Source organism: Anabrus simplex, chromosome 1, assembly GCF_040414725.1.
Source record: "Anabrus simplex isolate iqAnaSimp1 chromosome 1, ASM4041472v1, whole genome shotgun sequence".
Lineage (NCBI taxonomy): Eukaryota > Metazoa > Arthropoda > Insecta > Orthoptera > Tettigoniidae > Anabrus > Anabrus simplex.
The window spans coordinates 915025285-915039959 of NC_090265.1; the positions used below are offsets into that span (position 1 = coordinate 915025285).

The window sequence follows — 14675 nt, forward strand, 5'->3', positions numbered from 1 at the left end:
ACCCGTCATACACATTCTAAATCCAGTCCGTCTCATGTTTCAGATAGAGGGACCTTAGCTTAACAACCCCGCCCTACGGGTTGGGAATGAAACCATGTTGTTATATAGGGAAGAATCTGAAGGTTTTATTGAACTGAGTTGTTAAAAAAGTACATGTTTAGACGTGATAAAATTGCATACAAGAATTATCTTGGAAATATATGGGGAGTACAGTAGAATATTATACTAGAGGGTAAGATGGATCCGTAGCAATTCCACAGTTGTTGTCCGTCAGAGATATCCTGAAGTAACCAGACTCACCCCAATCATCTCCCCAGGAGTTTTTCACTATCCAGTAGTCAGAACCGCCTTCAGTACCATATCCTACCACCAGAACTGCGTGATCAAGATACCAAAGCTCACCTTTGCATTCGGCGTCGTAATAAACACCTACAAAATATTGAATCAATTTAGAATTTAACGTATACAAAAATCATACAGTAAGGCATCTTTATCTCTCCCTCACAAACAACGAATTGTACACATTTGGCTAAACAATAACCGATATCCACAAATCAAGATAAAATTTACTGTTTCAAACCAATATATCTACTAAATCTTGAAAAAAGTAAGTAAGTAAGTAAGTAAGTTAGTAATAAGTCAGTACGTAAGCGAGTGGTAAATGCATTGAATGTTATTGGTTTTACGTACCACTAACTACTTTTTATGGTTTCTGAAGACGCCGAATTGGCGGAAGTTTGTCCCGCAGGAGTTCTTTTGCGTTCCAGTAAGTCTGCCGAAACGAGGCGATGTATTTGAGTACATTCAAATACCACCAAACTGAGCCAGGATCGACCCTAACAAGTTTTGCTCAGAAGGCCAGTGCTTTATCGTCCTAGCTGCTCAGCCCCGTTAAGTGAAGCTAGAGTGAAGAATACTAAATAAAACTGGCACTCGCTAAAATGAAAAGTCCTACAGAAAGGAAAAAAATCGTGGTATATCAATTCATTGTAAGGAATTCATGCATATTAGGTAGAGTTACGTCTCTTCAGTTTTATTGAAAAACATGTTTAATTTTGTTCGACTGTGGCCCATTTAGGATACATTTGAGGGTTGCATACAATATATCGGCAATTCTCGTTTTACATCTGTCATGGATAAACTGAACACGTATATTGACAAGGGGGGACAAATTATAAAATGACTACATTGTGTTGCTCAAATGATCCTTTACTGACTTTATGTTGTAATTTTGTCTCTCACGAGTTCCCTGATGGACACAGAATTGACGCATTTAATTGCCCTCGAATGTTACCGATCTTAACCAGGACTGAACCCACTTTCTTAGGGAAAGAAGGCTGATGAACCAATGAATAAACGCTTACACACATGTGATTGGCTACAACCTCTCTAATCTCAGCGGCCAGGACTGTCAGTCTGCTAAATAACCACCCTTCTCCACTTGCCCCATAGGATTCCGCCCATTGAACGCACGGTTAAATCCTCGTACATCCTCATCTTTTCATAATTGATGACTTCAGACGATATTGTTCACACTTGTTCATTCCAGCAATAACTTTGACTACTATCAAGATTATCTGTTAAATCGAACTTAATTCTGAGATATCACGAATATACGCATGTACATTGTGCAAAGTCGTCTCCCTAAGAATGTCTAGAAGGGATCATTTCCTCTTAATCATAAATCCTAACCAAAAATAACCTATTAGACACCGTTAGATTCAATTTTACCTGAACACATTATATACATAATTTTACAAAACAAATATCGCCAAATTTTTCAAACTGAAAATTAATGAACAACGTGTGAATGTAACGATTCGCATTTATGCAATAAAGTCCAGTACGTAGTATGTCTGGAAGCTGTTTCCCTACGAATACGTGAGGACTAAAGTTCTACTAAAAGAAACGTCAAACTAACCATTGTGAATTCAAAGCGTGTATGTGTCTTCTTTTCATAGGAATCTTCAAGTAATAGTAAAAAGAATGCTTTCCTTAAGGATTTTCATTTTTGCTTGTCTGTTGTATATCTCTGCAGTTAAGGTACTTGTCTTCGATTCTCAAGTGATTATGTGATAACTTGGAGCTAAACACAGTTTCGAAATTTATAGAGACACGGCTAATTAAGAATATATATATTTAGACAGAGGCACAAATTAGAATTTAATATTTATTAAGTTCTTACCTGAAGCGTAATATCGAAAGGAATTGACACCGGAGTTCATAGCAACTGACACTGGCCCCACATTAGCTACAGCCTCCTTCAAAGCTGCCTGGTCTCCACTTGAAATAGACACGTAATTGGATATGGTAGCTCCGATGTTTTGGGCATTGTATCTGCACCTACCGTTCTGAAAACGACATATAACTCTGAATTAAATCATATACTTGTTACTAAAACAGATGATTTCGTAAAGATATTTCTCAGGCTACAATAATGTGTGTGTATGATACCTGTGTGTGACACGCGCATACGTTCGTTTTGAGTGGTAAATTCAATGTATGTGGGTCTAAGTGTAAATAGGGATAAAGCCATCGTGAAATAATGAGTATTAACAGACAAAACACCGGTCAAACCACTGCAATGATGAACAACTTACAGGCTGTTGATCATATTATATACTGTACCTTGAAACGTTATTAACGGAGGTGTGTGGATGTACTGAAAAGAAAATAGGAAATTGCGTGAAGAATACTGTATACATACTGGTATACAAGCAAAAATATTCAAAATAAAAATTATATTCTTACGCACTGTAGCATTTAAGACGAACATTGCTGTTAAATAGGAAAATGAGAAAAGACGGGAATGGAGCTGGTAACAGATGTTATTACGGGTTTACTAGAATATTAGTAATAACTAAGTACGTCATAGATGATGTAACTATTGTTTAAAAGTTTTCATTTCGTACCCTGATGGGGTACGGCGGGACTTCTAGAGGGCGACGCCGTCTCTCAGGCCAGGGAGATTTGTGTCGGTGATGTGATTTGCTGAGAAAGTGAAGCACTTGTGGCCGTGGCCTATAACAGGATCTCTACGGCATTTGCCTTAATGCAGGAGGAGGGAAAACCATTGAAAACAATTTTCAGGTCCGGTGTCTGTGTCTGAAAGGCTGAAAGGCTAGAAAAACTAGCAGCTGTTGAGTCAAAGTCCACCATACACGGCAAAAGATTTCATACCGTACAAAATGACACTGGAAGAGATTGTTGTTCCGCTTGTCTGTTTTATGGAAAGAAACCGGTACCTGTGTTTGATTTTTTAACTCTTGATAGCCTTGTAAGAAATATCTTTAGAAGGAGTTAACTGTTCCTTTATAAGATAATCTGTAGCAAACCGAGTCTATTCTGTTTCTCTCAACAATTCTAAATGTTACCATAGATTATGAAAATCCGCAGTTTTGCAACTGCTGTCTATTTCATTCCTGGTACTTTTTTCAAATTGATATTTGGAACTTACCTGCTCTTCAAATGGATAGGAATCCTCAGTATCTATGCCACCATTGTCAATGACATAATTGAATGCCGCCTTCATGTGTCCACCATGACAACCGTCGTTAGGGTAATCAGTGGCACAGTCCAAGAGGTTTTGTTCACTCAGAGATACGAGTTTTCCAGTCTTCCTGAAGTGCTGTCCTTCTATGGCTCCGGTCTGTGAAATAAAGCAGGAATTATTTGGTTTCTCACTTACTTCAGGAAAGCAAATATGTTTTATTCCTTTAACAATTCTGTCCCTTGGTGCAGGTAGGAAGAGACTGTCTTTTGAAGCAGACCTTGGAAACACTGTGCAGGGATGATTTCTGACATTGCAAGTGATTCAGATTTAGTCTGAAATTACAGTTAGAAAAGGAGGAGGATTAACCAATACGTTACTAAGCGCTGTCCACAAAAATCGGAGGCATAACACTCACAGCGAAGAAAAAGTCCCTCTATGTTATCTTTACTGTCATATGGGGCATCTGCGTACCCACTTTAAACACAGTTTCCAGTTACTGGGAATGAATCAGAGTGGAAATGAAGGTAAATTAAAGTATTTTTGTACTGTGGAACGACAATCGGATTATGTTAAATATGTATGATTTTGAACGATAATGTTTTATTGTATTTGTTCTCATCGTGCACGGAGAATCTTGTTGTAAGAGAAGGACTTCATCTTTCTTTGATTGTCTTCTACTTATTTTCTAGTCTTCTTTTAAAAAGCTGATAGCTAAATTTCATAATTAATAACCAAATTAAATTATGATTTGTTTTTCGCTGTGATTTTCTGCGATAGTCTTTTCGTGGGCTACTTACGTAATCTATCTTTTTGGTTTGCTCGATAAGAAGTAACTATATATGTGTGCAATAATTGAGTCATGTTAGACCTACTTAGCTGACGACTGTTTAATAATCTAGCTGTGCGTATCTCTTTTGCATACTTGGTCGTATCTTACATAAGAATGTTAGAGGAAGACAAATGTTAAAAACTGATTCTTAGCATACTTATAATTATATTACTTAAAACATCCAATGCCTGTCGAAAGAGTCGACTAAAAGAGGGGCCAGGAGCTCTGAACTTGGAAACGCGGGTAAACTACGCCGGTTATTCTAGCTGAGTCTGCCACTTGTTCCACTTAATTGTGCCAGCCTCCTCGGTTTCATCTCTCCTGCCTGACCTTCCTTGGTCAAGTCTTGTTCTTTTCCGTTACCGAAGTTACAGTATTAGGTTTACCTAGCCTAGGGAGTCTTTGATGTTCACACCCTTCGTGGTTCTTCTCTTTCTTTTATCATTTTTTGAAATGTCGGTCCTCCTCCATTTTCCTTTTGATTAGTATTAAGAGAGGATGGTTGTCCAGTATTAGTTCCTCTTAAAAAGCAGTATTCCCCGCCACCACCTTAATAATTGTTAATGAGTGTAACGTGGGCAACCAGAAGGACTACTGTAAATTAACGTTGACCTTAGGCAACGATCAGCAATACGCTGTTAAGATAGCGTCCAAATACATGTCAGTAAAAGTGGCAAAATGCATTACGAACCAGGAGACCTGGTAGATGTTGAGAGCTAAAACGAATGAAGTATATTAATTCGGGATTACTCTGGATATGGAGGATGTGAAGATATGACTTCCACTGAATAATCGCTGTACCAGTAATATTTTTCTTGGTAATGTCAAGGGCATAGTCTTAGTAAACATGTGAATATGTACTGTTTCACCAGACATGGAAATATAACCTAAGTTATGTCATGTGCTCTAGTTGAGCCGGTATGGAACGGTGCGCAGTATAGGGAAAATATTTCTTCTTTAGTTTACCGGGAAATACATGCATCTCTGGAAATTTTCTAAGTATATTTGCTCAGCAGATGAGGATAATAAACAATAACATATTTAAAAAAATCCAAAATCTCATACAATTTGATGGCTGCTGCATCTTCAGATTTTTAGTAAGGATGTTACTGGGGCATCTTATTAAGTTCTTGAGCCAAGACATATCGTAGGCTGGAAGTTCTGTTTGAAAATATAAAGAAGTTGTTCAGCGTAAAACGGCGGAACACGTGCAAGTAACTAGTGTGAAAATCATTCATTCACCCGAGAAGCGAAAATTCATTAGCGATTTTGTGGAATTCACTGAAAGAAAAAACAAAAGCAAATTCGTAGAGAATATAATACAAATCAACAAAATTCTTGTTTCTTCATCAGAAGCGAGAGTTCCTTCAGTGCAACGAGTCAGGTAATGATTATGATATGAAGATTTATGTTGAAGGATACAACGATATGCCGTAGTATAGCTTATATGAGTTACTTTGACAACTTCCGATCGAGGTCCTTATGACCGTACGTGGATTTTGAAGGGAGGAGTTACATGAAGGAATCGTATCCATGAAATTTCATTATAATTTTTGTTCTAAATGGAAGATAATAATTGCTTTTACGCATATCAAGAGTAAAATTATCAGTAAATGAATGCATACCTTTATTACTGGAGAAATATAGCTAGGCTATATATATTTTGCTACATTACGACTATGAATTCTACTACGTCACAGCGCTTCAGTATGGCTTTTGTTCATGTAACATTCTTGTGTGTGATGTCTTTGCTCACTGAAATTCTTTGATTTGTTTTGCTTTAAGTTACTTGGTGGGGCGAGTAGTTGACTTGTGCCCATAACTCATTAATTAATATAATTATTGGTCCAGATGTCATGCTGATTTTCTTTCAAAAAATTATTTTTGCCGGTGCTAGCCCTGGACCTCAGGAAGGAAACATACGACGGCGGAATGATAGAGAGGAAATGAAATGGCGTATGGCTTTTAGTGCCGGGAGTGTCCGAGGACATGTTTGGCTCGCCAGGTGCAAGTCTTTCGATTTGACACCCGTAGGCGACCTGCGCATCGTGATGAGGATGTAATGATGATGAAGACAACACACACAGCCAGCCCCCGTGCCAGCGAAATTAACCAATGATGGTTAAAATTCCCGACCCAGCCGGGAATCGAGCCCGGGCCCATGTGACCAAAGGCCAGCACGCTAACCATTTAGCCATGGAGCCGGACGATAGGGAGGAGAGTCGTGTCTACAGCTAAATAGTCACCGTATTTATATTTCTCTAGTAATAATTGTATTTTTTAATTTTACTATTGATTTGCGTGAAGCAACTATTGTCCTCCATTTAGGACAAAACTTACAATAAAATTTCGTGGATACGATTCGTTCACTTAACCGAAGGGAAGGAACTACAAGCGGGAAGGGTAACATACAGAGCGACCATACATACACAGTCACATGGTTTATCTTACAATGTGCATGGGGATTTAGTGGTTCATAGCACGCATGTGTTTATGACCTCGGCGCAAATTACAAGAGATGGCATGACAGTAGGCCACTATTCATTCGTCCGTCCCTTTTTCGTAATCCAACAATCAACTAGTCGCCGAAGGCACGTGATGACTCGTGTGGAACATAGTATCCTCTGTTTGCTCCTTCTGTTTTAAGAGGTTCTATACATTGATGTCATTTCTAAAAGTGGTCACAGAACACATCTTATTTAAAAGTTTGATTTGGTGGCGGTGGGCTTACCTCATAATGAATATGATCTCTACATCCTGAGCCAGCATTAGTCGTAGGGGAATCCACTTAAATATCACTACCAATAACCAGGTCGAGATTTAGGGTACTTGGCTTGCTGGACACTGCCCATTTTGACTTCCCCTCCTATTGTATTATAATAGGTCTACAAGAAGCTAATAGGAAGCGATATTTAAGGTTCTACAAAGGCAGTATTCATAAGGTTAGACTATGCAACACTTCAACATTTTCTGTAGGTCACATGAGTTAATATCTGAAGGAAATGTTTTGACCGTTGTGTTATTCCTGGCTCATTTAACGTGTGTGTGCAAAATTTACGTAAGATCCGTGTTTCCCCATTCGCGCCCTTTCCTTGTTAGTCTGCAGATCACAAGGAAAAGTTCCCTCAAGTTGATATATGAATACAGTATGTGTTTTCAGTAATTCGAGTCCTTTGCATTTTAAGAAATAAGAAAATTAAAGTTTGATGACTTTTTCAGTGAATCAAATCCTATAATCAAGATAAAATAATACTTACAGAACTGAAAGCCCAGCATCCTCCACATTGTCCCTGGTTCTTGACGGAAGTTACTGCTCCTTGTTGCCTCCAGTCCACTGAGCTGGGCAACCTCACGTTGTTTTGTCTTGTGTAGTTCAGTCCTCTGGATCTCACAAGCTTATTGGGACGATATCCAGTCATTGTGTTGATGAATTCCTCGTTAGTCTGGAATTGTAAATAAATAAGGAAGATATTTTATTAAGGTAGAATTTGTGTTTTGGGAGGATGCAAGGTCACGAGCTGACTGACAGCTTTGCGTGCACGAGAAATAGCTGTTACGAGCGCTAGCCCCGGACGTCATCGGATAGCGCAAGCCCGGAGGAGTATACATTGCACGTCCATGACTACGGTTCTCCCCCAGTCCATCTTCCATGTAGGGACATTCACAATAAAATGTGTTCAACACGGCGTTTTTATAAAATGAGTGAAATACCTTGCTGTGAGCCTGCATCTGGAAGATCGTGGGTTCGAGGTGTGCGGGGTGTTCATTCTCATGCCTTTCGTGGCCTTTGCTTATTATTTGCCGATGCCTTGATTTTCGAAAGTTATTAACACTTCCTTTTTCCCTCCAACTGATATTAAGAGAGTATGGCTGGCCAGTTGTAAATCATCTTAAAATGATCACCACCACCAGGTCAATTCTCGTGTGATTTTTGAAACGAGCCGTCACGTCGCGGTGGTTCGGATTACTGATAAAACTGTACATGCTGCGGTGATGATCACGTTGTATAATTCTCCGGTGGTTTGGGGCTGTAGAGTACATCCTCGGTATCCCCTACCTGTCTTAAGAAATGACTAATGGGAGGGGGAAGTACCAACTTGTGCGGCGTGGGTTGGCAACCATGGAGACTCCAGCTAAGGCTCACATTACTTCCAGAAACTTGCGATAGCCGCCTGGCTTTCATGGTTTGAGTGTGACTTCTCTCGGCTAAGTCTTGCTCTCTTCGACCTAGACGTTATTGCGTTAGTGAGGTCTTTCATTCTAATGCCCTTCGTGGACATTTCTTTTGTTTCCCGATACCCTCATTTTTCGGAACGTCGGATCACTTCTATTTTGTCCTCTGATTAATGCTAATAGAGGATGGCTGATCAGTCGTGCGTCGTCTTAAAAGAACAATCACCATTATCACCACGACCAACGTGTAAACTGTCGCGTATAACTACAATATCACTTTCAGTCACTCACCACGTATCTGCATTTAGGGCAGTCCTCCAGGTGACAGATTCCCTGTCTGTTTTTTTACTCTTTTCTTAAACATCTGGAACATCTTGAACATCTCCCTTGGTAAATTATTCCAATCCCCAACTCCTCTTCCTATAGACGAATATTTGCCCCAATTCGTCCTCTTGAATTCCAACTTTATGTTCATATTGTGATATTCCATACTTTTCAAACACCACTCAAATTTATTCGTCTACTAATTCCATTCCACGACAGCTCTCCTCTGACAGCTCAGAACATACCACTTAGTTTGGCAGCTCGTCTCCTTTCTCCCATGTCTTCCCAGCCCAAACTTTGCAACATTTTTGTAACGCTAATCTTTCGTCGGAAATCACACAGAACAAATCGAGTTGCTTTTCTTTGAAATCTTTCCAGTTCTCGAATCAAGGGTTCCATAGACGGGAACCATACTCTAGTTGGGTCTTACGAGAGACTTATATGCTCTCTCCTTTCCATCCTTAGAACAACTCCTAAATAGCCTCATAACAACGTGCAGAGATCTGTACCCTTTATTTACCATACCGATTATTTGGTTACTCTATTGAAGATCTTTCATTGTATTAACACCTAGGTACTTAATATGATCCCCGTAAGGAACTTGCACCCCATCAACGCAGTAATTAGAACTGAGGGGACTTTTCCTCTTAGTGAATTTCATAACCTGACTCTTAACCCCGTTTTTCGTCATACCGTTGTCTGTTGTCTATCTCACAACATTCGCTTAATTAGATATCCCAGTGAGACGTTTTGTTCTTATACGTTTCACCTTATGGCTGAGACGTCATACCTCTTATAACTCAGCATGTTGATGGACCAATATCCACCATGCTTCTCCATCCGAATAATTCATAATGGTCCGCCGAATGGAGAATTTTTAAAAGGTTACTCACCAAAATGTTCCACCTTGATGGCACACGTCCATGTGGTCGTGTTCATTGGACCTAGCTCATTTTGTATAGGCTATTTCTTAGACACGTGGCACGTCTAAAATTGTGAAGGGGAATTGTACATATCATTAACAGATCTGGAAACAAACGAGGTGGGTTTTCTTAATGACTCATCTTGTATAGTAAAATAATACGGACCGAGCTCGATAGCTGCAGTCGCTTAAGTGCGGCCAGTAACCAGTATTCGGGAGATAGTAGGTTCGAACCCCACTGTCAGCAGCCCTGAAAATGGTTTTCCGTGGTTTCCCATTTTCACACCAGGCAAATGCTGGGAATGTACCTTAATTAAGGCCACGGCCGCTTCCTTCCCACTCCTAGGCCTTTTCTGTCCCATCGTCGCCGTAAGACCTATCTGTGTCGGTGCGACGTAAAACAACTAGCAACAAAAATAATACAGGCTTTAATGTGTTAATGAGGTCTTATCCCTTCTACAACCCAGTGTCACCGAACATCTATCTGTGTTAGAGCAACCTAGAACAACTAGCAAAAACGAAGCGAAAAAACAAAACAACATGCACTTCAAGTGAGAAGTTGTTTATGCAAAATGGCCTGACAAGTTGCGTGGTGCTATAGTTACTTGACCACGTGTAAAATATAGTGTTTCAGTACAATCCCTACTAGGAAGGACATTTCAGCACAAGGAATATTCCATTTTTGTGTCTGGAGTGTGCAAACATCCCGAGATGGAGTGACGCTGAGAATGGCTAGTGCTTGTACGACGATTCGTTTTTTTGGCTTTTGAAGGTGTTAGTTTTGAAATATCTTCATATCTACAACATAAATCTTACCATGTCTGCAAATTTGTTGAGCCCCATCTTGTAAGAAACTTCTCCCCTCGCGAATGCTTCATTGTGCTTTGCAATCTTGTTTGCTGTTTCCATGAAGATCTGCATACGATACTGCTCCTCCCTTGGACTGGCATACTTCTTACGATGTTGTAGCTAAAACACAGGCAAGTTAATTTTAAATATAATTGGATGGGTTGTTCTATAAAAACAGATCTAGAGTCAATTCCTGATCATTGTGTCTTATTTAATGGGCATCGTAAAGCCCTATAATATTAGAATGTTACATGGCGGCCCTCTAATCAAGTAACTACTAGACTAGTCAATCGAGCGTCTACATATTGCTAGCACCAGCTCACTTATAGGCCACCACGTAGTTTGTTTGGAAAGTATTGGTGTTGGGGAATGATTCCTCTTGTACAACTATTCAGATACGGACATTTTCATATTTTTCAATTCATTTTGTAAACAACAGTTTTTCTTTAAAAGTAATTTTTATACAAAATTTAAGTTTTTCAATAAGTAATTTTCTTAATAATAATTTATCTTAGTTTCACGCTTGTTAAACAAATCAGAGATTATTTGTAAACATACCCTAATGTTTCGAAACTAAGCCATTGAGTAGATCCGGAGAAAAAGTAAACCTTATTCAAAAAATTATATTTTGGGTAATCAAGCACCATTAGCACGTTCCAGTTGCGTATGATTGGTTGTCTCCAACTTCTGAGAACTCCCCCTCAAGTTTTCTCTTTCTAATTTTATCCTCGGCCTTGCCAACATTTCCATGCTCCTAATTTTGCTATCAGCAGCCCTAACACTTTCCTTGACTGTCGTTGCCAGTGACTCTACCACATTAAATTCGTTATTTTATCCTGATCCTTTTGAACTCTCAAATCTTGCTGTGATACAATTTTTGAAAGTTACAATGGCGTTGTATTCAGCAACATGAATGTTTCTAGTCTCAAAAATGTTTAGTGGAATCCTTTGGGAAAACTGGGCAGTGAGGCATTTTATTACCTACCTACATCACTTGTTTCCATTTGGGCCGGATATTTTGCTAGCAAAAGTACATGCTATATAGAAATGCCATATAATGAGTTTGCATTTGCTCATGGAGACACCTCTTCAAAAATGCAATGGAAAATTACACTTTATACAACATAAAGCATATTTTTGGTGATCTGGTGTATTCTAGCCATCCTTCTTGCAGTGATGCTTGATATGTTTTACTTATGACTGTTTTTAAAAGTACATACAACGTTGATATTGGCATGTATTATATGTCATTGGAAAGGGGAGATTTAATAGATTTGCGATACGCAAAAGTAGATGAATGTGAAAATGTCCAGCCTTTTTATTTCCGTGTCCGACTCGTTGGCTGAATGGTCAGCGTACTGGCCTTCGGTTCAGAGGGTCTCGGGTTCGATTCCCGGCCGGGTCGGGTATTTTAACCTTCATTGGTTAATTCCAATGGCCCGGGGGCTGGGTGTTTGTGCTGTCCCCAACATCCCTGCAACTCACACACCACACATAACACTATCCTCCACCACAATAACACGCAGTTACCTACACATGGCAGATGCCGCCCACCCTCATCGGAGGGTCTGCCTAACAAGGGCTGCACTCGGCTAGAAATAGCCACACGAAATTTAATTTATTTCCGTGAACTCTTTACAAACTACTCCTCCGATATGTACTCCATACATACTGTACAATCTAACATGAATTCTACAGGTGATTCATGATGGGAGGTACAAGTGTAAGAAACAAATAGTATGACAATTTTTAGGTTTCGATGTTCCAAAATATTTTAGAAATTACTGAATAAATTGGTGAAGCAGTTATTAAGAAAGCCGGTATCGAAGCCATTTCCTAAGTTATAATTAAATATACTGTAAATAGAGATGTCACATGGTTCTCCTGAAAACTAATCGTTGTAGAATACCGTAGTTCCCAAAAATTTATGAACATAGCTTCCACGTATTTTTGAAGATAGCTTCATTTTTGACGGTGGTTGCATTGTCATAACTAGCGGGACTGCCTAGAATATGGCGTTTTATAATAATTATTTCATTATATTGAAAAATCATAACGATTTATTTTCAACATATGGTATTTCCAATATTATATTGTACACTTGCTAGCAAAATATCCGGCCCATATGGAAACAGTGATGTAGGTAATGACATATTCACTACACTATATTTTCCAGTGTCAGTATCATTTCCCCTTTCGATTCCTCTAGCAACGTGAGTGATAAGTTACTTGTCTACACCTGAATTTTGCGCGGGGAGTAAAACACCCCTCCCACTGGAAGATCGATTCTCTTATAATACCTTTCCTTATTATCTCCAGTCCTAGCATTTCCCACGAAAGATCCAGCTCCCAATATAACATCGTTCATTGGTTCGTATTTGTTTCTCCGGGTTTTCACCATTCCACCGGGCTGTAATCTGGCATGGGCCAGATTTTATGTACACCTCTAAGGAACGAACTATTGAATGGCTTATATCGCCATTTCCGACATTTTACGATTATTAAGCAACACATGTAGAAACACAATTCTTACTAACCGAATTAGATTAATTTCTATTTTGTATGGGAAAAGGAAATCATAAATCGTATTCAGTCAATAAGGTAAATTAATTCCGGTTCAGTAACCATAAAGTAGGTGCTAAATGAAGGATTAAACATCCAAAAAGTTTTCTAAAGTTGTCTCGGAGATAATGGCACCGTATTAGTTATAGTAGTGGTCAGACTGGATATTTCAACTCCACTTGAATCCATATTCTTTTTGACAGCAAAAGTAAAGCAAAGCAAAGTCACCTCCGTACAGGCCATGAAGGCCCCTGGAGGAGTGGAAGGTTAATGCTTCCACCATTGTTAACCTCGGCACGTGATGGGGTAGAGTGGTTAGCTCTACGCCCGGCCGCCTTTGCCCCCAGGTAATAACCTGGTACTCATTTTTGGTGTAGGCTGAGTGAACCTAATGGCCATATGCACCTCCGGAAGTGGAAACCCCGTTTCTTAAATTTTACGACTTCCTGATGTGGATTCGAACCCACCTCCTTCCGGGCGAATCGAGCACGCCTTTACCGCCTCGGCTAGGCAGCCCCTTCTTTTTGACAGACAACTTCATATTACATGTTTAAGAAGTGTCTGTTGAAATCTCTCCATATATTACAACATTTTTGCACTATTCATTCTATTACATTCCTATGTGCAATATATACAGTATATATGAGTTACTTTTACCGACCTACAGTATATTTTGGAATATGTCAGTATTTTTCCACTGCATTTCTCAATGAGCTAAAAATTGCTACTCACGCTTTGAGCAACATCTTTCATGGCATCCAAGTGCATTACAGTCTATATAAAATGGAAAGGTTTTTGGCGATGTCCAACCAAGCGGCTGATACATTGTCGTGTTATCCCACCCTCTCACTGCGCTTCAATGCGTGGAAAATTTCACTGCGTTAAATATCACTTGCGCTCGTCCAATTTTTTTAATATAATAAAAAGTGTCACAAAGAAAATAGCTTTCCTTTGGACGCAGACTAAATAGTCGTGGTCTGAATGTTACTACTCAGGAGCAGTCACCTCCTTACTGTCATAGCCATAAATAACGCTGAGACTACAGTAAATTGAAAGGTACACTTTGCCCTTGCGTGTGCCTAGACACAGCTGCAGAAATGTTGCATCCATACACTGGCTGTCTATGGAATATCAAAGAAGGGTGGGTTAGCCATACTCATTATGCATGTTTATATGAAGTAAACTGTTTACTTACTTTGAATGTGTTCCATTCCTGTTTCACAAGTTCAGAATACGATAGAGCCTGGCTAACAACGAGGATAGTACACAACACTACGATGAGCTTCATGGTGTGCTATTGGTAACCTGTAAAATAAATAAATAAATAAATAAATAAATAAATAAATAAATAAATAAATAAATAAATAAATAAATAAATAAATAAATAAATAAATAAATAAATAAGAAAGGAACTGTATTGAGTGGTTATTGCTAGCATGGTGGAGCTCTTGAAAGGTAGACCCTCCCTTAAAAGTGTTCGGTGTCTGTTGGGTATATGAGGTTCGCTTCCTACGATGCTTCGA

The 14675-nt window shown here is 39.2% G+C and overlaps 1 protein-coding gene across 1 annotated transcript; it reads right to left on the reverse strand.

Moving 5' to 3' along the window:
* Positions 1-220: 220 nt before the first annotated feature.
* Positions 221-14465, reverse strand: LOC136874830 (cathepsin L). Its single transcript, XM_067148510.2, has 6 exons — positions 14348-14465; positions 10558-10710; positions 7580-7765; positions 3458-3649; positions 2186-2351; positions 221-429 (listed from the first exon to the last, which is right to left on the reverse strand). Exons 1-6 carry the CDS (start codon positions 14438-14440, stop codon positions 221-223), a joined length of 999 nt encoding a protein of 332 aa, XP_067004611.2. The 5' UTR covers positions 14441-14465.
* Between the last annotated feature and the right edge of the window lie 210 nt (positions 14466-14675).

Coding starts and splice junctions, on each gene's coding strand:
- LOC136874830 (XM_067148510.2), bottom strand. CDS start 14,440: ATGAAGCTCATCGTAGTGTTGTGTACTATCCTCGTTGTTAGCCAGGCT. Junction 2,352..3,457: donor CCTATCCATTTGAAGAGCAG/GTAAGTTCCAAA, acceptor TGTCGTTTTCAG/AACGGTAGGTGCAGATACAA. Junction 430..2,185: donor CTTTCGATATTACGCTTCAG/GTAAGAACTTAA, acceptor AATATTTTGTAG/GTGTTTATTACGACGCCGAA.